Source organism: Gekko japonicus, unplaced genomic scaffold (assembly GCF_001447785.1).
Source record: "Gekko japonicus isolate JY-2015 unplaced genomic scaffold, Gekko_japonicus_V1.1 scaffold644, whole genome shotgun sequence".
In the NCBI taxonomy this organism is placed as follows: Eukaryota; Metazoa; Chordata; class Lepidosauria; order Squamata; family Gekkonidae; genus Gekko; species Gekko japonicus.
In genome coordinates, this window is record NW_015160853.1 from 240,567 (window position 1) to 264,412 (window position 23,846).

At 48.6% G+C, this 23,846-nt stretch overlaps 1 protein-coding gene across 2 annotated transcripts in view; it reads right to left on the reverse strand.

Moving 5' to 3' along the window:
• Positions 1-1,477: 1,477 nt before the first annotated feature.
• The window catches only part of CCNI (cyclin I), a 98,131-nt gene continuing 75,762 nt past the window's right edge, over positions 1,478-23,846 (reverse strand). For both annotated transcript variants that reach the window (XM_015421201.1, XM_015421209.1), the window contains exons 3-7: positions 16,986-17,120; positions 7,656-7,730; positions 6,702-6,842; positions 3,698-3,928; positions 1,478-2,038 (exon numbers count right to left, since the gene is read on the reverse strand). In XM_015421201.1, coding sequence (XP_015276687.1) covers positions 1,574-2,038; positions 3,698-3,928; positions 6,702-6,842; positions 7,656-7,730; positions 16,986-17,120 — 1,047 coding nt within the window. In that variant the 3' untranslated portion in view covers positions 1,478-1,573. The remainder of the gene's footprint in view (positions 2,039-3,697; positions 3,929-6,701; positions 6,843-7,655; positions 7,731-16,985; positions 17,121-23,846) is intronic.

The following is a 23,846-nucleotide window of genomic DNA, read 5'->3' on the forward strand; positions in this document are numbered from 1 at the left end:
TAATGAGCCAGGAGGGGCACGGATCAAGGTCGCATGTGGTTGGGCGCACCGATACGAGCAACCTGTCAGCTTCCTCCAGGCTGAGTGGGTCAAAACACACTACACCCGGCACCAAAGACGTGCAAGGGGCCACCGAACTTGGGTGGGACTGATGAAGTGCATTGTGGAACGGGAGGAGTTCCCTTAGTCCCTGCGGAAGACAAGACAGAGCAGGGGCCGGACACGGAAGAGACAACGGCTGAAGGCTTGTGAATCCCTTCATCCAATTCCGCCCCACCCCATTTTGGCCCAAGGCGTTAAAAAAACACAGGAGACGAGGCCGTCCAAGGACAACGTTTTTATTGCTACCAGGAGGCTTAACTGAGTCTGGCCGCCGAAAGCAAATACCTTCCAAAGGGCTGCGGAGAGAACTTTGAAACGGAGAGAATCCCGAGAAGCAGAGCAGGGAGGCTAAAGAACGGAACTCTTTGGGGAAACCTTGGCGCTCGCCCCTCCCCCTCCCCGGACTTCTCGTTAAAAAGCGACGCGAATGTCAAAATTGAAGGAGGGGGGGAGAGAAGCAGAAGGGAATCTTTGCTTGATCCTTCACGTGCAGCGAAAATGCCCCCATGCGGACGCCAGGCAATGCCGCCGTTCGTCATGAACGTCCTTGTTTTCGCTGCACGAGATGGGGTCACTGCAATGTTACCTTTTGGCTTGGGCCGTCACTCAGAGTGCTGCCTGCTTTGGGTAAGCCATTCAGACCTGCCAACTCTTGCCTGAAGGTGACCTAAAACCAGAATCTGAGGAGAAATTCCCCAGGACCGGCGCATCTTCAGGCTTCCATTGACACGGCTGTCGTTTTTTTGGTGCCGGGCAGATACCAAGCAGGGCCTCCCCCCTGGCCCCCCTTTAATTCCTTAAATTTTAAATGCAGATCTAGGTTTAAATAACACATTTTAAACACCAAAGTGCTAAATGATAGAAAAGGAGAGTTTTGCGTTTTTTTAAAAAACGAAAGGAAAGGTTAATCTAAGTAATCAGTGCAGAAGTACAGAAAAATCATGCACAAGACAATCAGAGAGCTGCTTCTTCTTCTTTTTTAAAGGATTCAGGAAAGGAAGTCCTCAAAACGATGCAAAACTCAGAATCTGGAGAGGTGGCATTGCTGGAAAATTAGAACAGGGTCCTTTTTTTGCACATCGTGTGAGCTCTCCAACACAGCAGATGGGGGGGAGGGGGGTACAATACACAACAATAGATTAAAAACATCGGAACAGACAACACGAGAAAGAAATAAAAAATTTTCTGCTACTTTTTTTGTGTGGTTTTGGGTCTTTTAAAAAGGTTTTTTTATATACTTTTTTGTTTTTAAATACTTAAATAAAGGGTGAACTATCATTAGCCGCACAAGGTGGGGTTTGGGGGGGGGGGGAGGAGAGGTATTAAACTCTGATACTATCCTTCTTTTGTATGCTTATAACAATCAGAGCCGTAAGGTACCGCCTACGCTCTACTGGCCAGCTGTTGCCTGATGTTGCACGCGCACGAGACATAGCAGCTTTCCTCCGAAGGAGCGGGGGCGGGCGCGTGACTACATGACAGACACGGGCTGCAGAGGTGGGCAGGGGGACACGCCCCCGCCTTGCCGCGAGACGTCAGTGCCGCAGGCCGAGGCGGCCTTCCCTTCCAAGGCCACCCCTTCCAGGGCGTTTTCCTCGTTGTAGAGCCGCTTGATCCCGTCGTAGAAGTCGTCCACCTCCATCTCTTCCACTTTGCGCTTGGCCGTCGCCAGCTTGCACCTGCCGGGGGCCGGCCGGCGCCGGCACAGCGGAGCGGAGCTGCGGCTTGGCACTTCTGGTCTGCGGTTGTCCTTGGGGTCTGGGCCCGGGGCGGCGGAGGAGGAGGGGTGGAATCGGAGGGCTCCCGCCTGGCAGGTCACCAGGTTGTGCTTCAGGGGGCTGTAGACGTAGATGGAGTTGGGCGGCAGGGAAGGCGGCAGAGGGGAAAGGTGCTGTGCCACGAGCTCCCGGCAGTGGATCAGCTGCGAGCTGTCCATCTGGGACAGAGGAAGGAAGAAGCAGAAAGGAGGGGTCGGTGAAGGAGGAGATGATGACTGGATTTATACCCCGCCCTTCACTACCCAAGGGAGTCTCAGAGCGGCTTAAAATCTCCTTTCCCTTCCCCTCCCCACAGCAGACACCCTGTGAGGTCAGTGGGGCTGAGAGAACTCTGACTGGGCCTAGGGCTGCCAACCTCCAGGTGGGTATAGAAAAATATATAACACCATTTGTAATAAAGGTATACTTACGGTAAATCTATTTTGTGCTTTTTATTTTTTAAATTCTGTACTATTTTATAAATACTGGTGTCAAGCAGTGCTCCCTCTAAGCTGTGGAGTCTTGTGAGCAAAAGTTCTACTTTGTGAGCTACCAGCATTAAAGTTGTGAACAGGCGATCTGGCTGCTGCATCAATTAGTTTGCTCTGGAGCCAGCCTTTCCTGAACGAAGACAAAAAGGCGTGAGCCAGAGGCTAAAAAACTGTGAGCTAGCTCACACTGACTCAGCCGAGAGGGAACACTGGTGTCAAGTATTTCAAAACACAGATTCACCACAACGATAGATCAAAGAGCAGGTTGAACACTATGTACACTACGTACAAACATTCAAACAGCACCTTGTCCATTTGGATCAGTGTTTGTGAAACTGACAAAGCGCTGACTGAATGTTTGTACGTAGTGTACATAGTGTTCAACCTGCCCTTTGACCTATTGTTGTGGTGAATCTATGTTTTGAAATACTTGACACCAATATTTATAAAACAGTATAGAAAAATAAAAAATAAAATAAAATAAAAAGCACAAAATAGATTTATCTTATTACACACAATGTTATATATCTGTCTGTATCTTCCTAACACTTGTGACCCTCAGTTTCTGTACTAACCTCTAGGTGGGGCTCTGGAGATCTCCTGCTATTACAACAGTTCTCCAGACGAGAGAGATCAGTTTCCCTGAAGAAAACCGTTTGGGAAGATGGATTCTAGGCCTTTGCACTCTGCTGAGGCCCTGCCCCCGCCCCAAACACCGCCCTCTACAGGCTCCGCCCCCAAATCTCCAGGTATTCCCCCACCCAGACCTGGCCACCCCGGCTGGGCCCTGGATGTATCAGACTGTCCCCCCCCTCCTCTGTGCACACAGGGCACACACGACCCACCCAAAACATCAATGCCCAGTAGAAGAACACACATGTGCTAGATGTCTGTGCACTTTTATCCAGAGGCAACGGGGCTCACTCCCAAGTTAAGTGTTCACAAAATTCCACCCGTCATTTCCAAAGGTCTATTTATTTATTTGAAGAAGAAGAAGAGACTGGATTTATACCCTGCCCTTTACTATCCGAAGGAGTATCAGAGCGGCTTAAAAACTCCTTTCCCCTCCCCACAACTGTTGTGTCTGTTGTGGGGAGGGGAAGGGAATGGAGATCGAAAGCCACTCTGGGACTCCTTTGGGTAGTGAAGGGCGGGGTATAAATCCAATCTCTTCCCTTCTTCTTCTCTAGAACCAGAAAGAGTCCTGCCCTCTTGCTACCAGGCCAGAAGTTTAACTCGCCTCCCTGTCAAAACAGCTTCGAGCTCAGGCTAAGTGCGAGACTGCCCTTCCAATGGGAAAAGGGCCGGTTTCCCACAATGCCCTGGGGCCGCCCGCCGCAGCCTCACCTGTGCCTTCTGGAGCAGTTCGATGATGAGGGCGAGCCAATCGGGGATCAGTTTCTCCACCTCCAGGCTGACGATGGCCAAGGCCAGCAAGGAGCCTTTGAACTGCAGGAGCTGGTAGCAGGCCAGGCAGCGGAGCAGCTGCTTGGTGAGCAGGGCCACGTGCTGGGAGGGGTTCATCTTGGGCAAGGGGGTCAGCAGCTGCGGCCTGGTGGACAAGGCGACTGCGTGGAACTGGATTTCGGGAGGGGGACAAAAGACAGGCGGGGTTAACCCAAAAAGGGGGACTCAGAAGGATTGCTGTGCTGGGCAGACAGAGCCACCTCTTGCTTGAGAACCCTGGTGAGGAGCAATCTGGCTGCTGCATAAAGTAGTCTGCTCTGGAGCCCTCCTTCCTGAGCTGAGACAAAAGTGTGTGAGCCGGAGGCTAAAAGACCGTGAGCCGGCTCACGCTAACTCAGCTGAGAGGGAACGCTGATCCCCGCCATCTCCAGCTAAAAGGACCAGGCGGTAGGTGATGGGAAAGACCTGAGACCCTAAAGAGCCATGGCCAGTCTGAGCAGACAATAATGACCTTGATGGACCAAGGAACTGATTTAGTATAAGGCAGCTTCTTGTGAGAGGATGTCGTTTGGCCAGGATCTGGAGGGGTTTTCTTTTTCTTTTTTGGCCATCTTCTGGGCCTGGAGCAGGGGTCACTGGGTGTGTGTGTGGGGGGGAGGTATTTGTGAATCTCCTGCCTTGTGCAGGGGGTTGGATTAGATTACCCTGGAGGTCCCTTCCACCTCTACGGTTCTATGACGGCCACAGGCTTTAAAAGCGAGATTTGGGCCCAGTAGCACCTTAGGGGCCAACAAGATTTTCGGGGCATCAGTTTTAGAGAGGCGACGCTCCCTCGGTTAGGTACCAAGGGAGAAGGGACGAAGGGAGCTTTGACTCTCGAGACGTGGGAGCCGCATGACGGAGTGAGCTCCCGTCTCTCGTTCCAGCTCCTGCCAACCTAGCTGTTTGAAAGCAAGAAACTGCAAGTAGATAAATAGGTACCACTTCGGTGGGAAGGTAGCAGCGTTCCGTGCACCTTGGAAACGTCTTCGGACAGCGCCGGCTCTTCGGCTTGGAAACGGAGATGAGCACCGCAACCCTAGAGTCGGATTCGACTGGCTTTCGAGCAAGGGAACCTTTACCCTTTACCTTTTCAGGTGCTACTACTGGACTCAAATGTCGCTGTTGTCCTGCAGACCAACACAGCCATCCTCTGAAACAGGCTTTAAAGCGGTTTCATAAGCTTTGAAACATCGCTTTTATTTGGAAACCAGCGATGGGAAACATACCACCAAGAAATGCATTTGCCCCTTTAGCAAGGAAAGTGGTGAGGAATGGTTCCATGCGGGAGACGCCACCAAAATTAAACCATTACATGAGAAATGCCTGCTTCCCTGGCCCTCGTGACTGAACATGGTACTGAATGACTCCATAAACGGCACTAACTTCTATGCCTAATTGTGTGTGTGTGTGTGGTTGAGATCGAACAGATGAACTTGTCAGGGAGGCGATGTGTCCCTGGGTTGCACAATCCATACGTGCCTGGAAGGAGTAGCTATACTCCTTCTGGGCAGGGATGGAACACTTTGTTCCACAACATTATTGGATGTAGATTTCAGGGCAGACAAAAGAAATACTGCTTTACACGGAGAGCGATTAGAATGTGGGATTCGCTGCCAGAGGATGTAGTGATGGCCACAGGAACAAACAGCTTGAAGAGGGGATTAGATAGATTTAGGGAGGATAACTCTATCAGTGGCTACTAGCCATGGTGGCTGAAGGGAACCTCCACGTTCAGAGGCACTAAGCCTCTGAATCCCAGAGCCAGGAGGCAACATCAGGAGAAGGCCTCGGCCTCCAGAGAAACTGGCTGGCCACTGTGTGAGACAGGATTCTGGACTAGATGGACCACTGGTCTAATCCAGCAGGGCTCCTCTTATGTTCTTATGTTGCTTTATTCACACAGTTCTCAAGAGTCCTTGATGGAAAACCAAGGGCAGGTCTGAAACCACTTCCAAACAATTGCACAGGCATGCCCCCAAACAGCAGCAATTCTCTTGGTTTTGATTTTATTTTAAAGAGGAAGGTGCAGAGAAAGATTTTGCTTTCCTTGGAAACAATGCATTGGGGGGGGGGAGAGATGAAGCAAGGGGGGGAGGGGGAACAAAAGATCCTGACCAAAGGGTGCAAATTAAGTCCCAGGAGGGGCAAAGAGCCATAAGGGGTTATGATATGTAATATTGTTTTATTGTATTTTATCTATTTAATCCAGCATTAGCCGCCCTGAGCCGCTTAGAAGGGCGGGATATAAATCTCAAAATAAATAAATAAAATAAACGATGTCTACCCTTTGGTCTCAGCTTCCAACGTTTCCACTAGACAAAGCCATGAAACAAACGGCCACCTTCAAAACATAAGGGCTAAAAACTTTTTTTTAATGGAAGGCGAAGTTCCCAGCATGCTCAGTTCTACGCCCATTTCCTGCACTGAGGAGCCGTGTTCCCTCCAAGCTGAGTCAGTGTGAGCTAGCCTCCGGCTCACGCATTTTTGTCTGAGCTCAGGAAGGCTGGGCTCCAGAGCAAACTGATTTATGCAGCAGCCCAATCGCCCGCTCACAACTTTAATGCCAGGAGCTCAAGTCACAAAGTAGAATTTTTGCTCACAGGACTCCACAGCTTAGAGGGAGCATTGCCGAGGAGGAACACGGCCACAGAAAACACTTTTGAGTTCACTTGACCCCAAAGGCCCTTCTTAGGTAATGCTGCCTGGCAACAGCCGTAACAGACATTCCCACCCTCTCCTCCAGCCTCCAACGTTTCCAGCCCCCACGGAGGCCCCCCCCTCCCTTTGCCTCCTTCCCCCTTCCCTGGGCACCTCCTACTCTCTCTTCCTGTCCTCCCCTCCACCCCCTCCCGCGACACCAGCCACAGGCAGCAACCAGAAGCGGCCTGAACAGCATATTTACAATGTGGAGGAAATCCAGCGGGGTGGCCGTGTGAAGGTCCCAGTTCAGTTTATCCAGAATGATCTTCTCCATTCGGCGAATTTCTGCTGGGGAACACCCACAGAAGCTGTCTCTGGCCAACACTTTCAGTACTGGAATCCTCTGGGGGAGAGAAAGAGCACGGAACTGAAACAAGAAAAGGCTGAGAAGGACGCGAACAACGATACTTCAGTGAACGTTCCCAGGAGATGAGGCCAAAGCCACAGGAGGGACTTGCCTTGGTGAAGCTCAGCGGGACTCGGCCTAGTCGGGGCCTCGAAGCCTCCCAGGAAGCCTTTCGATGCCTCCGTCCGTCTCACATTCAAAGAGAGGAGGGGGCAGCGAACAACCGGCCATTTTTAAATGCACACAAGGGCCGGGAAGCTCCTAGGGACTTGGTTCAGTGACCCACTGAGCCCCCGGCTGGCTCTCAAAGCGTCTCCAAGGAGACGCCCTGGCCTGATCATGCCTTTGCCCCAGTAAAAGAACTGAACCTGGGTCCTCAGTGGTCAGGAAACCTGTGCTCTCCCTGGCAGCCTCCTGGAGAACCAAGTGGGTATCTAAACATTCTCCATCAAGTCCCACTTCACCAGGAGCCCTGGCCCCTACCGGCTGGAATGAGCTCCCAGGTGAGATCAGGGCCCTGCGGAACCTTCTGCAGTTCCGCAGGGCCTGTAAGACGGAGCTCTTCCGCCAGGCTTTTAGTTGGTGAAATACATCAGATAAATTGTGGTGCAATTTCTGTGTATCCAGTCAAAGCCTCAAAAGATGTCACCTGTCCCGTTTGGGTTCCAGATATTGCTCAGATCTGGTCCACCAAAGGGGGGGGGGGGGAGGCAAGGCAGCAGTGACCACAAACAAGTTAAGTGCAGTTTTCCGAGACATGCGCCCACCATTCAGCACCGTTGCTCTTCACCCTGGAGGGCGAACAGTTACCTCATCTTCCTCGATAGTCTTGGCGGCAAGGAAGAAGCAGCTGATTGCAATACAGTTCAAGTACTTTGGACGGGCCTAGAGAGAGAGAGAAAGAGAGAGGAGGTTACACAATCCGGATACTGGCTTGCGAGAGTAACTCCGCCGCCCTCCCACTGTCCATAAGAGGCGGATTGCAAACACTGCAGATCAGAATCACTGGGTTGCACACTCTTCCTTTTAGATAGATCAAGGTGGGTAGCCGTGTTCGTCTGACTGCAGCAGTAGAAAAGAGCAAGAGTCCAGGAACAGCTTAAAGACTAACCAAATATGTGGCAGGGAAGGAACTTTCCTGAGTCAGCACTCACTTCTTCAGATAGATCAAGATGGGGTAGTTGTGTTTGTCTGTAGCAGCAGAAAAGAGTAAGAGTCCAGTGGCACCTGAAAGACTAACGCAATTTGTGGCGGGGGAGGATCTTTCGTGAGTCACTGCTCGCTTCTTCAGATAGATCAAGATGGGTAGTCATGCTAGTCCGTCTGCAGCAGCGGAAAAGAGCAAGAGTCCAGTAGCACCTGAAAGACTAACAAAATATGTGGCAGGGGAGGATCTTTCGTGAGTCACTGCTCATTTCTTCAGATTCTTCAGATACCTTTAGAAGTGAGCAGTGGGTCACGAAAGCTCCTCCCCTGCCATGAATTTTGTTAGTCTTTAAGGTGCTCCTGGATTCTTGCTCCTTTCCTTTTGCAGCTCTCAAGAAAGGTGAAGTGTCAACAGGTGTCCCTTTCGGAGAGATCTGGCAGCTCCCCAGAATACAGGACAGATGGACTCACATTCTTGCTGTATCTGAAGAAGTGAGCGCTGACTCATGACAGCTCACCCCCTGCCACAAATTTCATTAGTCTTTAAGGTGCTCCTGGTCTCTGGCTCTTTCCTCTTCCTGTCGGAGCTCTCAGAGGAGGTGGAGTGTCACAGGTGTCCCTTTCGGAGAGATCTGGCAGCTCTCAAATTAGGGCAGCTATGCACTGTTAAGGTTCTGCGGTGGCTCAAGTGGTTAAGACGCTGAACTGCGGGCTGTGGAAGGTCAGTAGTTCAGCTGTTCGAGACCCGAGTGTGCCGCATGACAGAGTGAGCTCCCGTCTCTAGTTCCAGCTTCTGCCAACCTAGCAGTTCGAAAGCAAGAAATTGCAAGTAGATAAATAGGTTCCACTTCAGTGGGAAGGTAACAGCGTTCCGTGCGCCTTGGTGCTTAGTCATGCCGGCCACATGACCACGGAAATGTCTTCGGACAGCGCTGGCTCTTCGACTTGGAAACGGAAATGAGCTTTCGAGCAAGGGAACCTTTACCTATGCACTGTTAGTAGCCCAGTTACAAGAGCTAGTTTTTTGTCTATCCAATAAGAGGGAGACTCCTTTAACCGGATTGTACTCAACAAAGAGAAGCAAAAAGGGATCAAAGCCCTGTGTCCCTTTTGAGATTTTATTTTAAAAAAATTAAACAAGATAAAAACAGCAGGATAAGGAACAAACATGAACAAGCACGGTTAAACAAGAGCAGTCTTTTTGGCTTCATTTTAGGCTCTCCGTCTCGAAAAACGGTCATCTTTTCTAAGCAAGAGTTGTTTTGGCTTCTGGACAAACGAGGCAATTTCGAGCATCCTGACCTTACACGTTACACAGATACAGCATCCCGACCTTACACGTTACATGTTGGGAAAAGAGCTAGGGCTCAGTGGGAGAGCCTCTGCTTGGCATGCAGAAGGTCCCAGGTTCAATCCCCTGGCTTCTCCAGTTAAAAAGGACCAGGCAGTAGGTGATGGGAAAGACCTCTGCCTGAGACCCTGGAGAGCCACTGCCAGTCTGAGTAGACAATACTGACCCTGACAGATGGTCTTTTTGTATCAGGGACTCCTTTGCATATTAAGCGACACACCCCTAATGTAGCCAATCCTCAAAGAGCTTACAGTAGCCCCTGTAAGAAGAGCTCCGTAAGCTCTTGGAGGATTGGCTACATTAGGGGGGAGTGGCCTAATATGCAAAGGAGTTCCTGCTACAAAAAGAGCCCATAAGGCCACTTCATATGTCCATATCTGTTCCTCACAGTTCACCAGGCTGAAGTGAGTGTCTCAGAGGTCAATCTGGAAATCTTTTGAGACCTAGAAAGGCTCAGGCAGCCAGACTGCCACGAGGGGGGGGGGAGTGGCTTGTGGCTGACTGCAAGATATTCCCTTGTGAAAGGCAGACCCTACAGGGCGCGAAAGCCATCATCTCGTAGTTGGTACCCCAGAAATGCCCAGAGCAGGGCTGGCATGTGGCTGGCTCCGCTGCTAGCAACAAAGATCTATTGAGAAGAATCAGTGGAGGGGCCGATGCAAGAGGAACCTTAACGCCTGACCACATCAAGAGGATCATCTGACTCCAATTCTGCCTCTGTCTTATGGAGACGGTTTTTACACACTGCTTCTGTCCAAGGGTTTGTGTTTTAATGGCACATCCTTTAATATTGTGGGTTTTTTAATTAAGCCGCATTGAGCATGACTCTGAAAAGGTGGCATAGAACTATTCTAAATAAGTAACAAGTAAATACGGAGAAACAGAGTGGTTTCCAGTCAGCAAAGGTCTTTTATACCCCTGTATGTCCAATCTGCGGTGGCTCAAGTGGTTAAGACGCTGAACTGCAGGCTGTGGAAGGTCAGTAGTTCAGCGGTTCAAGACCCGGGTGCCGCAAGACAGGGTGAGCTCCTGTCTCTAGTTCCAGCTTCTGCCAACCTAGCAGTTCGAAAGCAAGAAATTGCAAGTAGATAAATAGGGACCACTTCGGTGGGAAGGTAACAGCGTTCCGTGTGCCTTGGTGTTTAGTCATGCCGGCCACATGACCACGGAAACGTCTTCGGACAGCGCTGGCTCTTCGGCTTTGAAACGGAGATGACCACCGCAACCCTAGAGTCGGATTCGACTGGCTTTCGAGCAAGGGAACCTTTACCTTTACCTATGTCCAATCTATATGCAGAACATACCATTAGGGAAACTGGATTAGATTTAGAAGAAGGGGGAGTGAGAATTGGTGGGAGGATGTGAGGCAAAGCACCCTGATTTCCCCTAAGGGTTAACACGAAAACTAGCAGCCTGCAGATGTCCGTAAGTGGGCCTCCCTGCCTACACCATCCTTGTCTCCTTCAAGGCCGGATTCAAGAATGTGGTAATTGGCTATTTGTGAGAACCTGTGTTCAGTTCTGTAACTAAATGGGAGGGAGGAGCAGGAGTAGATGTTGTCATCTTCTGGAGGGTTCTATCAAGCGAGCTCCCTGATTGGGTTTGGGAGACCACCTGATGCCAGATGGCCAAAGACTATAATTAAGCCATAGGCTAGAGGGAAGCCATGCTGACTTCCTGATTCGACGGGGCAGTGGCTCTGACTATGCCAAGCCCTACTGCGATGGGTTGCTATGTAGACAACGCTTAAGCCTCTAGCTTGGACTCGGATATTCTAAAAGGTGTGCCATCTAATACCAGATATTGAAGTATGAGAGAAGTTGGCTTTCCTTATTTTCCTGCTGCAAGATTGTAGAGACTATGTTTGTCGAAGGCTTTCACGGCCGGAGTTCATTAGTTGCTGTAGATTTTCCGGGTTGTGTGCCAATGACAATGCCAAGACCACACAACCGGGAAAATCTACAGCAACTAATTGTAGAGACTGCAGCCCAGTGATATCTTATTTCTTAATGTATTTAATAAACCTTCATAGATTTTACCAAGGTCTGGTTTCTCGTGTGCCGATAACCTTGAGGAACGACAGGTCCAAGTGCTGCTCGCTTTCCCACGGGGTAGTGACTCAGAGGGACCCAAACTTGGGTCCTTGATGGAGGAACATGAACAGTCTGAGAGATGCAGCTGTTACCGCATCACAGGCAGAAAACAGTGGAGACGTGAAATGATTCCTGATGAAGGTTAACGCAGAAAGTACTGAAGCAGGATTACAGCCGAACATCAGGAAGACAAAAGTAATGGCTACGGAGGAATTACACAACTTTCAGGTTGATGATGAAGGAACTGAAATGAGCAATGGATCCATAAAGTATGGGACTTATGTTAGAAAATTTTTCAAGTTATAATAATGAAAATCAAACAGAATGTGAGATATATAGTCCTTTGAATATCTGGTATCCTATCTTGGAAAAAATATCGGTAAATAAATTTGATTGGGAAACAATAAAAGAAACCAAATATCAGATGATGTTGTATAACTAAAGTAGGTTTCCTACACAAGAATTGTGTTTAAAATCAAGAGTCAAAATGGCTTATTACAATGATAATATAAGGCATGGTTGTACTTAGAATATAGGGGATTTACACCTGAATAGTTTATAACCTAATTATTGTTATTGTTATTATGTCTATAATATCAAGTTGTTGCTTGCATTTCTTTTTATACTCTATCTGACTTTGGTATGTACTGTTGTATATGAAAAATGTAATAAAATTTATGTTAAAAAATGAAGGAACTGAAATGGTTAAAAGATTTTCTATTCCTCGGCACGAGGAACTTAACGAACATGCACACAAACAGAATGCTCTGCTGGGTTACTCTCACGCAGCAGGTTTTTTTCTTATATTCACCCCATTCCAAAAATGTGCCCGCCGGGATGAGACACAGTGGGCAGGATTCTGCCATACACTGGACATAACTCGTAATGAAGAGAAGAAGAGAAGAGATTGGATTTATACCCTGCCCTTCACTGCCCAAAGGTGTCTCAGAGCGGCTTACAAACTCCTTTCCCTTCCCCTCCCCACAACAGACACCCTGTGAGGTAGGTGGGGCTGAGAGAACTCTTGACAGAAACTGCTCTTTTTCAAGAACAGCTCTTATCAGAACGACAGCTTGCCCAAGGCCATCCAGCCAGGTACAAGTGGAGGAGTAGGGAATCAAACCCGGTTCTCCCAGATTAGAGTCCGCACACTTAACCATTACACCAAACTGGCTCTCTTTTCCTGCTGCAATGAAGGGAGAAGAGAGATAAGGGATCGATAGAAGGGCTTTTTAAAAAAAAGAACAGGGTGTCAGAACTCTCAAGAGGGAAATGAAGTTTTCAATATGTACGCTGAAAACTCACAAACTTTTAAACATCTATAAAAGAATTTTGTCGAAGAGGTTCTGGAACTCCATTCCAGCACATTCCCCCGGAATAAAAAAAGATCTGGCTACCCCATCACACACTTCTTTGGGAAGAAAATTCTGCTAGCAATGCAAGGACGAAATACGTGCACAATCTGAAAACCAGAAACAGGAGAAAACAGATCTACAGCAGTAGGTGCACAGAGAAATGGGCATCTCTCAAATCTCAAACCCTTGGGACGATGCCTTCCTTTCTGCCCAGACAAATAAGTCATGCCCCAATGGAGACAGAGGGGTGGTGGTGGGGAGTTTCCGGGGATCCTCCGGGGACCAGAGCAGGAAGAATGAAGGGGAAAGGGCCATTTTCAGTAGACGAGTCTCCTCAAGTCATCTAGAGATTAATCCTCGCCAGATGGTGTGACTTCATGCTCCGGAAGGCAGACCCACAAAAAGCAGTGAGATTATTTCGTCACACATGCAGGAACAAGACAGATTGGAAGGCTAAGCAGTTTCAACGGCTTGCATATCTATGCAAAGAAAAGTGGGTTCCATTTTTCATTTCAGTCCCTTGAGATGCTTTTTGTGTAGAGAACTCCACAGGGGGACTAGCAATGGTCATACAGGGGGGTTCAGTCCTGTCTTAAGGGGGTTCGTGGGCCATGGCTTCCTTTCAATCCTATAATTTTGTGGGGAAAAGATCTCAAGAAAATGGACTATTAGCCAGAAGGTAGATGGAATGCTATGTCTGGGGCAAGGGATGCTCTGTATTCTTGATGCCTCGGGGGGGGGGGGCAACAGTGGGAGGGCTTTTGGAGTTCTGACCCCGTTGGTGGACCTCCTGATGGCACCTGGATTTTGGCCACTGTGCGACACAGAGTGTTGGACTAGATGGGCCATTGGCCTGATCCAACATTGGCTTCTCTTATGTTCTTATGGACTGACCTGGCTAACACCAAGCAGGGACCCCAAGCCCCGAGACTAAAACAAACAGATGGATCCCATTCTCTGGCGCAGTCCTAATTTGTTGGCAAGTGATGTGATATTCAGAAATTCACACGAACGCAAGAAACTGAATCAGACCCTCAGTCCACCAAGGTCAATGTTATCTACTCAGACTGTCAGAGGCTCTCCAAGGTCTCAGGCCAGAGGTCTTTCACATCACCTACGACCTGCTCTTTTAACTGGAGATGCCTGGATCTTCTGCATGCCAAGCAGATGCTCTGCCACAGGGCCACGGCCCCTCCCCAAAATTTTAGAAATCCCTTCTGAATAGCCACTGATACGTCTTCTTTAGTGCCTCATCCTTCTAAACTCTTGAAGGAAGATTTAATTTATACCGAAAGAGAAGCCCAGAAAAAGCGAGAAACCTATTACGATTTCTATGCAGATGCTTTAGTCAATCCGGCAAACAGCGAAACAGAATTCCTCTCTCCTTTGCTATTTCTTCGACATTCATAAAAGGTCAACCGAGCAGATGCGGCGAGAACGTGGCAGGCTTTTACAGAGTCGGAGGTTGCGTTCTCCTGGGCGGGCGTCACTTTTTGAGAAAGAAGGAACTCCATGACTTACAGTGGGAACCAGAACGAATAAAGCCATCTTGGCATCCTACACTAGGCCAACTGCTTCGGTATCACGGGAAAGTTCCATGACTTACAGTTCGCCCACGCTGAATGCCGCCAAGAACGAAAAAACTTAATTTTATATGTGAAACTAAAAACGGCAATCGAGAAGAAGAAAACAGCACAATCTCGTGCTTGTAACATTACTTCCCAAAGGGATTCTTCTGAAATGGTTTAATGCATGTGTAGCAAAAAAAAACAAGAGACGGCAGAGGGGGAAGAATTAATTTTAATTCAATTCTCAGATCTCCAAACATTTCAAAATATGCTTCATCAGGGGGATCTGTAAAATATCATACTCTGAACAGCTCCCAGAGCAACAGAGTTTGAGTACACGTACCCGAGCATCTAAGAACACCACCACAATCCAGAACATGATGCCTGGTAATTCCAGAGTGAGACAGTAACATAAGTACATGGGAGAAGTCAATGTTGGATCAGGCCAATGGCCCATCCATCCAACACTCTGTCACACAGTGGCAAAAAATACCAGGTGCCATCAGGAGGTCCAGCAGTGGGGCCAGGACACTAGAAGCCCTCCCACTGTTGTCCCCCCCCCAAGCACCAAGAATATCACATGCCCCAGACTGAGAGTTCCTATCTATACCTTGTGGCTAATAGCCGCTGATGGACCTCTGCTCCATATGTTTATCCAATTCCCTCTTGAAGTTGTCCATGCTTGTAGCCGCCGCCACCTCCTGTGGCAGTGAATTCCATGTGTTAATCACTCTTTGGGTGAGGAAGGACTTCCTTTTATCCGTTCTAACCCGACTGCTCATCAGTTTCATTGTGAGTTCTCGTATTGTGAGAAAGGGAGAAAAGTACTTCTTTCTCTACCTGCTCTATCCCATGCACAATGTTTTGGCTTCGATCCCTGGCATCTCCACTATAAGCAAGAACCGTATGTTGGAAAAGACTTGTCTTTGCCTGAAACTGCGGAGAACCACATCCAACTAGAGCAGACAACTGCCTGACTCAGTATGAGGCAGCTCTGCATGATCCAAGAGCTGCCATATGACTCAAGGGCATTTGGATTTTTCTCCCTTGGAGCAGCGGACCACCACAGCTTCCTGCAAACGGCCCCAAGCGGCTTCCCAAGTTTCAAAAGCAGCTGACCCCGGAGTATGGGACTGTGGCATCAGAACAGAAACCTCGTGGGCTCCAAGCGCAGCCAGGGGTTGCGCTCTTTGTGTCACAGCCTATATCCATTTATCTCAGGTATGTTCAATGAGAAGCTGCGGTGGCTCAGTGGTTAAGACACTGAACTGCAGGCTGGAAGGTTGGTAGTTCAGCAGTTCAAGACCCGAGTGTGCCGCTTGACGGAGTGAGCTCCCGTCTCTAGTTCCAGCTCCGGCCAACCTAACACTTTGAAAGAAAGAAATTGCACGTAGATAAATAGGTACCGCTCCGGTGGGAAGGTAACAGCGTTCCGTGCGCCTTGGTGTTTAGTCATGCCAGACACATGACCACGAAGAAATCTTCGGACAGCGCTGGCTCTTCGGCTTGGAAGCGGAGATGAGCACCGCATCCCTAGAGTCGGATTCGACTGGCTTTCGAGCAAGGGAAACCTTTTACCTCTTACCTATGTTCAAGAATACCTCCACAGGAAGTTCAGAAAACTAGCTAAGGGCCAAAAGTTAAAAACATCAATAGGTATAGACAAAAGTACACGTGTTCATTTCAAAAACATAGAAAAACCCTGTAGGTGCCCAAATAAAGCCTCATAAAATGTTCAAAGTGAGAAATGCAAAAAGAAAAGAAAGAAAAGAAAAGAAAAGAAAGAAAGAACAACACGTGACCACGCATTTCGGATCACAAGAGCCTTCTTCAGAGCTCAAGTAGTACAGAACACAACATGCAACAAAGACCCCGTTACGCTTGTAAGGCAGTAGACAACTGATATAGGACCAAAAATGGAATGTTCCAATCTGGAATTGAATGACACACACTAAGAAAATTTGTTTGTGAGGCCACACGTGTATCTGACCTTATGTCAGAATCAATTCCATATCCTGGAGATAGTAATAGTACCGATACGTACCTTCCAGTTGAGGTCCTTAAGAGTACAAGTAAAATCGCCTTATCAGGGCCAATGTGACATCAATATGTAACAGTCACAGCCAGTGTTCCCTCTAAGCTGAGTTAGTGCGAGCTAGCTCACAGTTTTTTAGCCTCCGGCTCACAGCTTTCTGTCTTCGCTCAGGAAGGAGGGCTCCAGAGTAAACTGATTTATGCAGGAGCCAAATCGCTCGCTCACAACTTTAATGCCAGGAGCTGACGAAGTAGAATTTTTGCTCACAAGACTCCACAGCTTAGAGGGAGCAACACAGCCTACATCCATTTGTCTCAGGTATGTTCACTGAACACACCTGAGAGTCATTTGGCATCTGCACAGATTCTTGGGAGGAGGGCAAAGGGGGGGGGGGACTCTCAGTAGTCGCCACGGAGAATGCGATAAAATCTGCATGGATGGCGTAGAAGACTGGGAGAGGAGAGGTCTGAAATGAAGATGCCTTGGGCGAGACACCCCTGCCCCCCACCACCGCCACAGAGAGGCCAAATCCAGGGAAGAAAGTGACTTCTACAAATGGGCCTTCTCAAGAGTCTAGTTGTCAAATATTTACCTTCACGGCAGCTAAAAACCTGTCCAAGAGACTGACAGCCAGGGCGAGCGTTTCTGGATAAAGGTGGAACTGGCACTTGAGTTTGGTCAACCAATGGATTACTTCATCCCGCTGGGTTGGAGAAATGCCTACATCCTGTTGGGGAGGAAAAAGGAAAAAACCAGATGAGAATCCCAAATGTTTCCAAATACTCGTGCAGGAGAAAGTAATCCACCCTGTGTGTGGACACCCCAAAGCCGTTTTAGCCACATAGGCATAAAAATGATCACATAAGAATGTAAGAACATAGAATCATACAGTTGGAAGGAACCTCCAGGGTCATCTAGTCCAACCCCTGCACAATGCAGGAAATTCACAAATACCTCCCCCCCACACACACACACACACTCCCAGTGATCCCTGTTCCATGCCCAGAAGATGACAAAAAACCTCCAGGATCCATGGCCAAACTGGCCTGGAGAAAATTTGCTTCCTGGCCATAAGAAGAGCCCTGCTGGATCAGACCAGTGGTCCATCTAGTCCAGCATCCCGATTCACACAGTGGCCAACCAGCTCCTCTGGAAGGCCAACAAGACAACATAGAGGCTTTCCCTGATGTTGCCTCCTGGCTCTGCGCGATTAAGAGGATTAGTGCCTCTGAATGTGGAGGTTCTCCTCAGTCACCATAGCTAGTAGCCATTGATAAGATTTCCTCTGCGAATCTATCTAATCCCCTTTTTAAACTACTTACCCCTATTTCCGGATCAATTATAAATAAATTAAATAGAACCGGCCCCAATACCGATCCTTGTGGGACCCCAATGCTGACCTCACCATTGTGAGAGCAAGATAAAAAGAGCACGAAAGAGAAAAAGAGAAAGGAGAGGGCAAAAGAGCAAGAGAAGAGAGGGCAAAAGAGGAAGAGTGAAAGAGCAAAAGAGAAAGAACAAAAGAGTGAAAGAGAAAGAACGAAAGAGCAAAAGAGAAAAATAAAGAGCAAAAGAGAAAGAGAACAAAAGAGAAAGAGTGAAAAAACAAAAGAGAAAGAAAAAAGCAAAAGGGAAAGAGAAAGAGAGAGCAAAAGACCAAAAGAGAAAGAACAAAAGAGCAAAAGAGAAAGAGAGAGCAAAAGAGAAAGGAACAGAGCAAAAGAGAAAGAACGAAAGAGCAAAAGAGAAAGAACAATAGAGCAAAAGAGAAAGAGAGAGCAAAAGAGAGCAAAAGAGAAAGGAAAAGAGCAAAAGAGAAAGAGAGAGCAAAAGAGAAAGAACGAAAGAGCAAAAGAGAAAGCAAAAGAGCAGAAAAGAAAAAGAATGACACTCTAGCCACTGCCCTGCATCTATACAGCACTTTCTCAAAGTGTTTGGCTGCTGCTCCACTGAAGTACAAGAAATACAAGACTGGGGAAGGGCTGTTGCTCCATGGAAGAAGGTCCCAGGTCCAATATCCAGCACCTCCAGTTAAAGGAATCAAGTACGAGGTGATATGAAAGGCCTGTGCCGGAGACCCTGGAGAGCAGCTGCCAGTCAGTCTGAGCAGACAACACTGCCCTTGAGGGTCCACGAGTTTGATTCAGTAGAAGGCAGCTTCAGAGGTACATACGTACATCAGCTGTCAAGTAAAACCATTCGGGGCCATGACAGTGATGCTGCCCAAAGGCAACACGGTGTGTTTTTTAAAAGGAAACGTGTTCCTGGGAAAATCACTGGAGCTCCAAACAAAGTCTCCTTTCCCACGAAATCTCATCTGACTGCAAGGCCGTGACCCCTCGCTCACATTCAAAGGCTCTTATGACTACTGTTCATCTGCGGTAACCGGAGACCCTCCCTTTTCAGCCGGGCTGAGAAAAGATCTGGCCGCAGCGCCTGGAGCAGAATGGATCGCAGCTTGGATCACCTTTAGGTGTCTTTCAAAAGCCACAATAAGCAGCAGGTAACCCATATGGCTGGCCTCCTCTTGGAAGGAACAACTGTTATTGCTGCTCAAAGTAATACCTTGGCACAGCTCTTGAGAACTGCCTGTCCCAGTTTAAAGAGGCCCTTTGGAGAGGGGCCCGATTTCCCCTCATGTCCTCTGGACCAGATACACCTCTTCCCTCCCGGCTTATTACCACAGTTGATGCCTTGGCATTTTCTTCTCGGACGACTTCTGACCTTTTCTCGGAGTACCGAAAAGGAGTCTGCCACCGTAACTCGTGAGTCTGTTTGAAGAGGCTATGCCTTAACAACTGGTTCCCTCCCTCTTTCTCCTACCGCCTTCCAGGTGCTACCTGGAGATCTCCCACTATTACGGGAGCGGTGGCGCAGGGGATTTCCCCCCTGCTTAACTATAACATCTGAACTGCCAAGCTTTGGCAGTTCTAGCCCCGTGCTGGTGTGAGCAACCAAGCCTTGTCCCTAGCTCATCGTCTACCCAGCGATTCGAAAGCTTCGGCAAGTAGATAAATTGGGGACCACCCATAAGGGGGTGGGCACACCACTCCCTTTGGGAAGGTGTTAGCTGCCGAGTGTGTCTTCTGAGGTGCGGCAAGATTGAAAGATGAAAGAGCTGTTTCGGCTTCCCTGCAGTGGAGCGAGTCGGCCAGGCAGTGGCAGTGTGGCAGCACGACATCAAGAAGCCCTGACGTCATCAGCCAGCTGACAAGAATACATGCCGTCGGAACACGACTGATCCAGCCCGCAGATGAAGCCCCGGCTAGCTGCAATGTGTGTGTAATTAAAAATGCTGTATGTTGTCTTCCCTATCCCCCACGAATATTGTTAGTCCAATTGTCAAAGAGTAACTGTAAATCGCTCTGAGCCCACAGGTGTGTGGGAAAGAGCGATCAAAAAATCGAAAGTATTATTATTATTATTATTATTATTATTATTATTATTATTATTATTATTATTATTACGAATGACCTTCAGAGGACCAAGATCATTTCCCCGGCTGCTCTGGATGGGTGGACCCTAAGGCATTATACCCTCCTTTCCCCTCCTCAAGCCCCGCCCCTCCCTGGACTCCACTCCCAAAATCTCCATGTACTTCCCAACCCCGAACTGGCAGCTCTAACCGGCACCCTTTCGTCCAACTGCAGGTCGCTGCCTTACGGCTGAGTGCATGGAAAGAAGTCCAGGCGTGCCAACTACTCCTTTGTCGATCATATATCTAAAAGCGGGGACAGCGCGACAGCATCAGAGACCCAAGCAGTCGCTTAGGACACAACTGTTCCCAGGGGTGCTGAAAAAGCAATATGAGAGCTACAAGGTGCATTTCAGATGCATCTGAAAGCCTTCAGGGAACACTGGGGTGCAGACGGAAACCAGGTAACAAGAAGCACACAGGGAACACTGCTAAGTTAGATAAACACAGAAAACACCGTGTTGAAATAACAAACACGATATTCACATCATGTACTTATAACTAAATATATTTGCTTTTTATACACAACATCAACTCTAGTGTATTTGCAAACACTTTCAAACTACAACATCACATTTCAAGCACTTTCAAACTAAGTTATATAACAGGAAGAGTCCAACTGTCTTCTTCCTGATGGAGGATAAATACCAATGTACAGTTATTTGTACCGAACAATGCAGCAACCTATTGTACGGTTCCCAAGTGATGATCCATCAGGTAGAGCTAGCAGGCAGCTTGTATTTCTCACTGTGATGATTCAGCTTAGCAAGCAAGCCTCGTAGATGTATTTTCCCATGAGGTGATTCAGCTAGCAAGCAGGCCTAACAGCCTGAATAAGTCAGGTTAGAATCTAAGCAGTGCTGACCACAGGGTTGCCAGGTACGCACCACGCACCAGCGGGGGGTGGGAGGAAGACTTCCGAGAGTGGGTCGGGGCTCCGCTCCCAAACAGCAATGTCACTGACACAGTGACGTCGGGCAGAAGTGACATCATCATGTCGTGGATGCTCTGGTTTGAGGGCAAAACTCTATGGGAGAATAGCCCTGAAACCATAGAGTTTTGCCCTCAAACCAGAGCGTTGCCACGCGATGTCCCCGGTGGGATGACATCACTTCTGTATGACGTCATCACACTGGTGACATCACACAGCAATGTTGCTGTTTGGGGGGGGGGTTCCCCTCGCCGGCCAGCTGCGGGCAGAAGTCCCCAAAATGGGGGGGGCTTCCCCACCCAGACCTGGGGAATGGCAACCCTAGTTGGCCATAGGTAGTCTTTGGATGGGAGACCAGCAAGGGAGACCAGGGTCGTGACGCAGAGGCAGGAGGCAGTGGCAAACCACCTCTGCTCGCCTCTTGCCTTGAAAACTTGAGGGGCTGCCGTAAATTGTTCATGTGCGCCCTCTCTCTGTAATGCACTATGTCATGTCATAAGAACATAAGAGACGCCAATGTTGGATCAGGCCAAAGGCCCATCTAGTCCAACACTCTGTGTCATACAGTGGCCAGAAATACCAGGTGCCACCAGGAGGTCCACCAGTGGGGCCAGGACACTAGAAGCCCTCCCACTGTTGACCCCCCCCCAAGCACCAAGAAGACAGAGCATCACTTGCCCCAGAGCCCCTAGCTATACCTTGTGGCTAATAGCCACTGATGGACCTCTGCTCCATATGCCTATCTAATTCCCTTTTGAAGCCGTCCATGCTTGTAGCCGCCACTACCTCCTGTGGCAGTGAATTCCATGTGTGAATCACTCTTTGGGTGAAGAAATACTTCCTTTTATCCATTCTAACCCGACCGCTCAGCAATTTCATGGAGTGCCCACGAGTTCTTGTATTGTGAGAAAGGGAGAAAAGTACCTCTTTCTCTACCTGCTCTTTCCCATGCATAATCTTATAAACCTCAATCATGTCACCCCTCAGTCGTCGTTTCTCCAAGCTAAAGAGCCCTAAGCGCCTTAACCTTTCCTCATACGGAAAGTGTTCCAACCCTTTTATCATTCGAGTTGCCCTTTTCTGCACTTTTTCCAAAGCTATAATATCCTTTTTAAGGTGTGGTGACCAGAACTGCACACAGTATTCCAAATGAGGTCTCACCATTGATTTATACAGGGGCATTATGATATTGGCTGATCTGTTTTCAATACCCTTCCTAATAATCCCTAATAATGTCATGTCACTATGTCATGCTTGGCCTCTCTCTGTAGTGTGCAAATATGGAAATTGCATGATCGGATGTCTTTCAGGGTCTGCTGTGGCGAGACAACCACACGGTCCTCTACAGAAATGTTGCAAGCGAGCAACCGTGCGCAACCTGTGCCGCAAGCGCTCTTGAGTATTTAGAAAGGCCGTTCATGGGTGGGACCCAAAGAGGTGTTTCAGTCTGCCCGTGGTTTTGGCCATGCTCAGTGCTGACGTTGATCTCAATGCCACATAACAAATGAGTTTTCGAAAATCTCCTCGCATCCAAAACGCCATGTGGCTGCCAGAAGAGCTGCTTTTTTTAAAAAAAAGTGCTCTCTTGAGGATGAATGGAGGAAGCTGTGCAGGAATTGGGATCCGGTCAACATGTGTACATATTGCCACAGGACATAAAGAAACTGCAGAATAAGTTTGTTAGGATGAGCTTAATGCAGGAGGTCCCCACCTTTTTTTTAACCCGTGGGCACATCTGGAATTCGGACACGGCATGGTGCGCACAGCCAAAAATGGCTGCCGCAAAGTAGCTGCTGCAGGAGGTGGAGCCAGCCACAAACTTATTGCCACAGCTTAACTTCAGTAAACACTTGTGCTGTGGTGGCAGCTGCTGCCAAAGCAACGTTCTACAATGTCTGCACAGCCAATCAAATCTCCAAAAGGCAATCAGAAGCCTTGCTGGACAAAAGCCCTACCTGAGAGAGAGAGAGACAGTTTGGTGTAGTGGTTTAAGAGCAGTGGATGCTAAACTGGGAGAACCGGGTTTGATTCTCCACTCCTCCACATGGCCAGGCCCTTTAGCAAAGAGAGCCAGCTGTGGCATAGTGGTTTAAGAGAGGGAGACTCTGGAGAACCGGGTTTGATTCCACACTCCTCCACATGCAGCCAGCTGGGTGACCTTGGGTCAGTCACAAGATCTGTTCTCTCATGAGCAGTCCTCGAAAGAGCTCTCTTAGCCCCACCTGCCTCATAGGGTGTCTGTTGTGGGGAGGGGAAGAGAAAGGAGACTGTAAGCTGCTCTGAGACTCTGAGTGAAGGGCGGGGTATAAATCCAATCTCTTCATTTGGTCCCACCCACGTCCTAAAAACACTTGGCAAGCCCCAGACAAGGTGTCAGTGGGCACTACATTGGGGACTCCTAGCTGCATGTAACAGCAGCTTGTTGATGCAGATCATTATTTATTTATTTACTTTATTCGATTTATATCCTGCCCTCCCCACATGGCAGGCTCAGGGCGGGTTACATCAGATTAAGAAAAATACATTATATAAAATACAAAGGAACTGGTAAAAATACAATTCAAACACTAATAAATTACAACTATGTCCTTCAGCCGGTGCAGTTGTCCTTAAAGTTAAGTCTCATAGATGCCATCTCTGGTAAGCAGTTCTGACCCACTGAGGGGAGGCCCAGAAAAGAGGGAGGGATGTCTCTGACTCTAGTTAAAAGCCTGGCGGAAGAGCTCCGTCTCGCAGGCCCTGCGGAACTGTAAAAGGTCCCGCAGGGCCCTGATCTCATATGGGAGCTCATTCCACCAGGTAGGGACCAGGGCTGAAAAGTCCCTGGCCCTAGTCGAGGCCCTAGTCGAGGCAACACCAGAAGGTGTTGACTGGCAGATATTAAGACCCTTCAGGGCTCATAGAGGGAGAGGCAGTCTTGCAGGTGTACGGGCCCCTGGCCGTATAGGGCTTTAAAGGTGACTCTATCTAGCAGAGAACACACTGCCTCCCCCTGTGTGGATGAGGTTTTGACATACTGTTTCCATGATCGAAAATCTCTGCTGAAC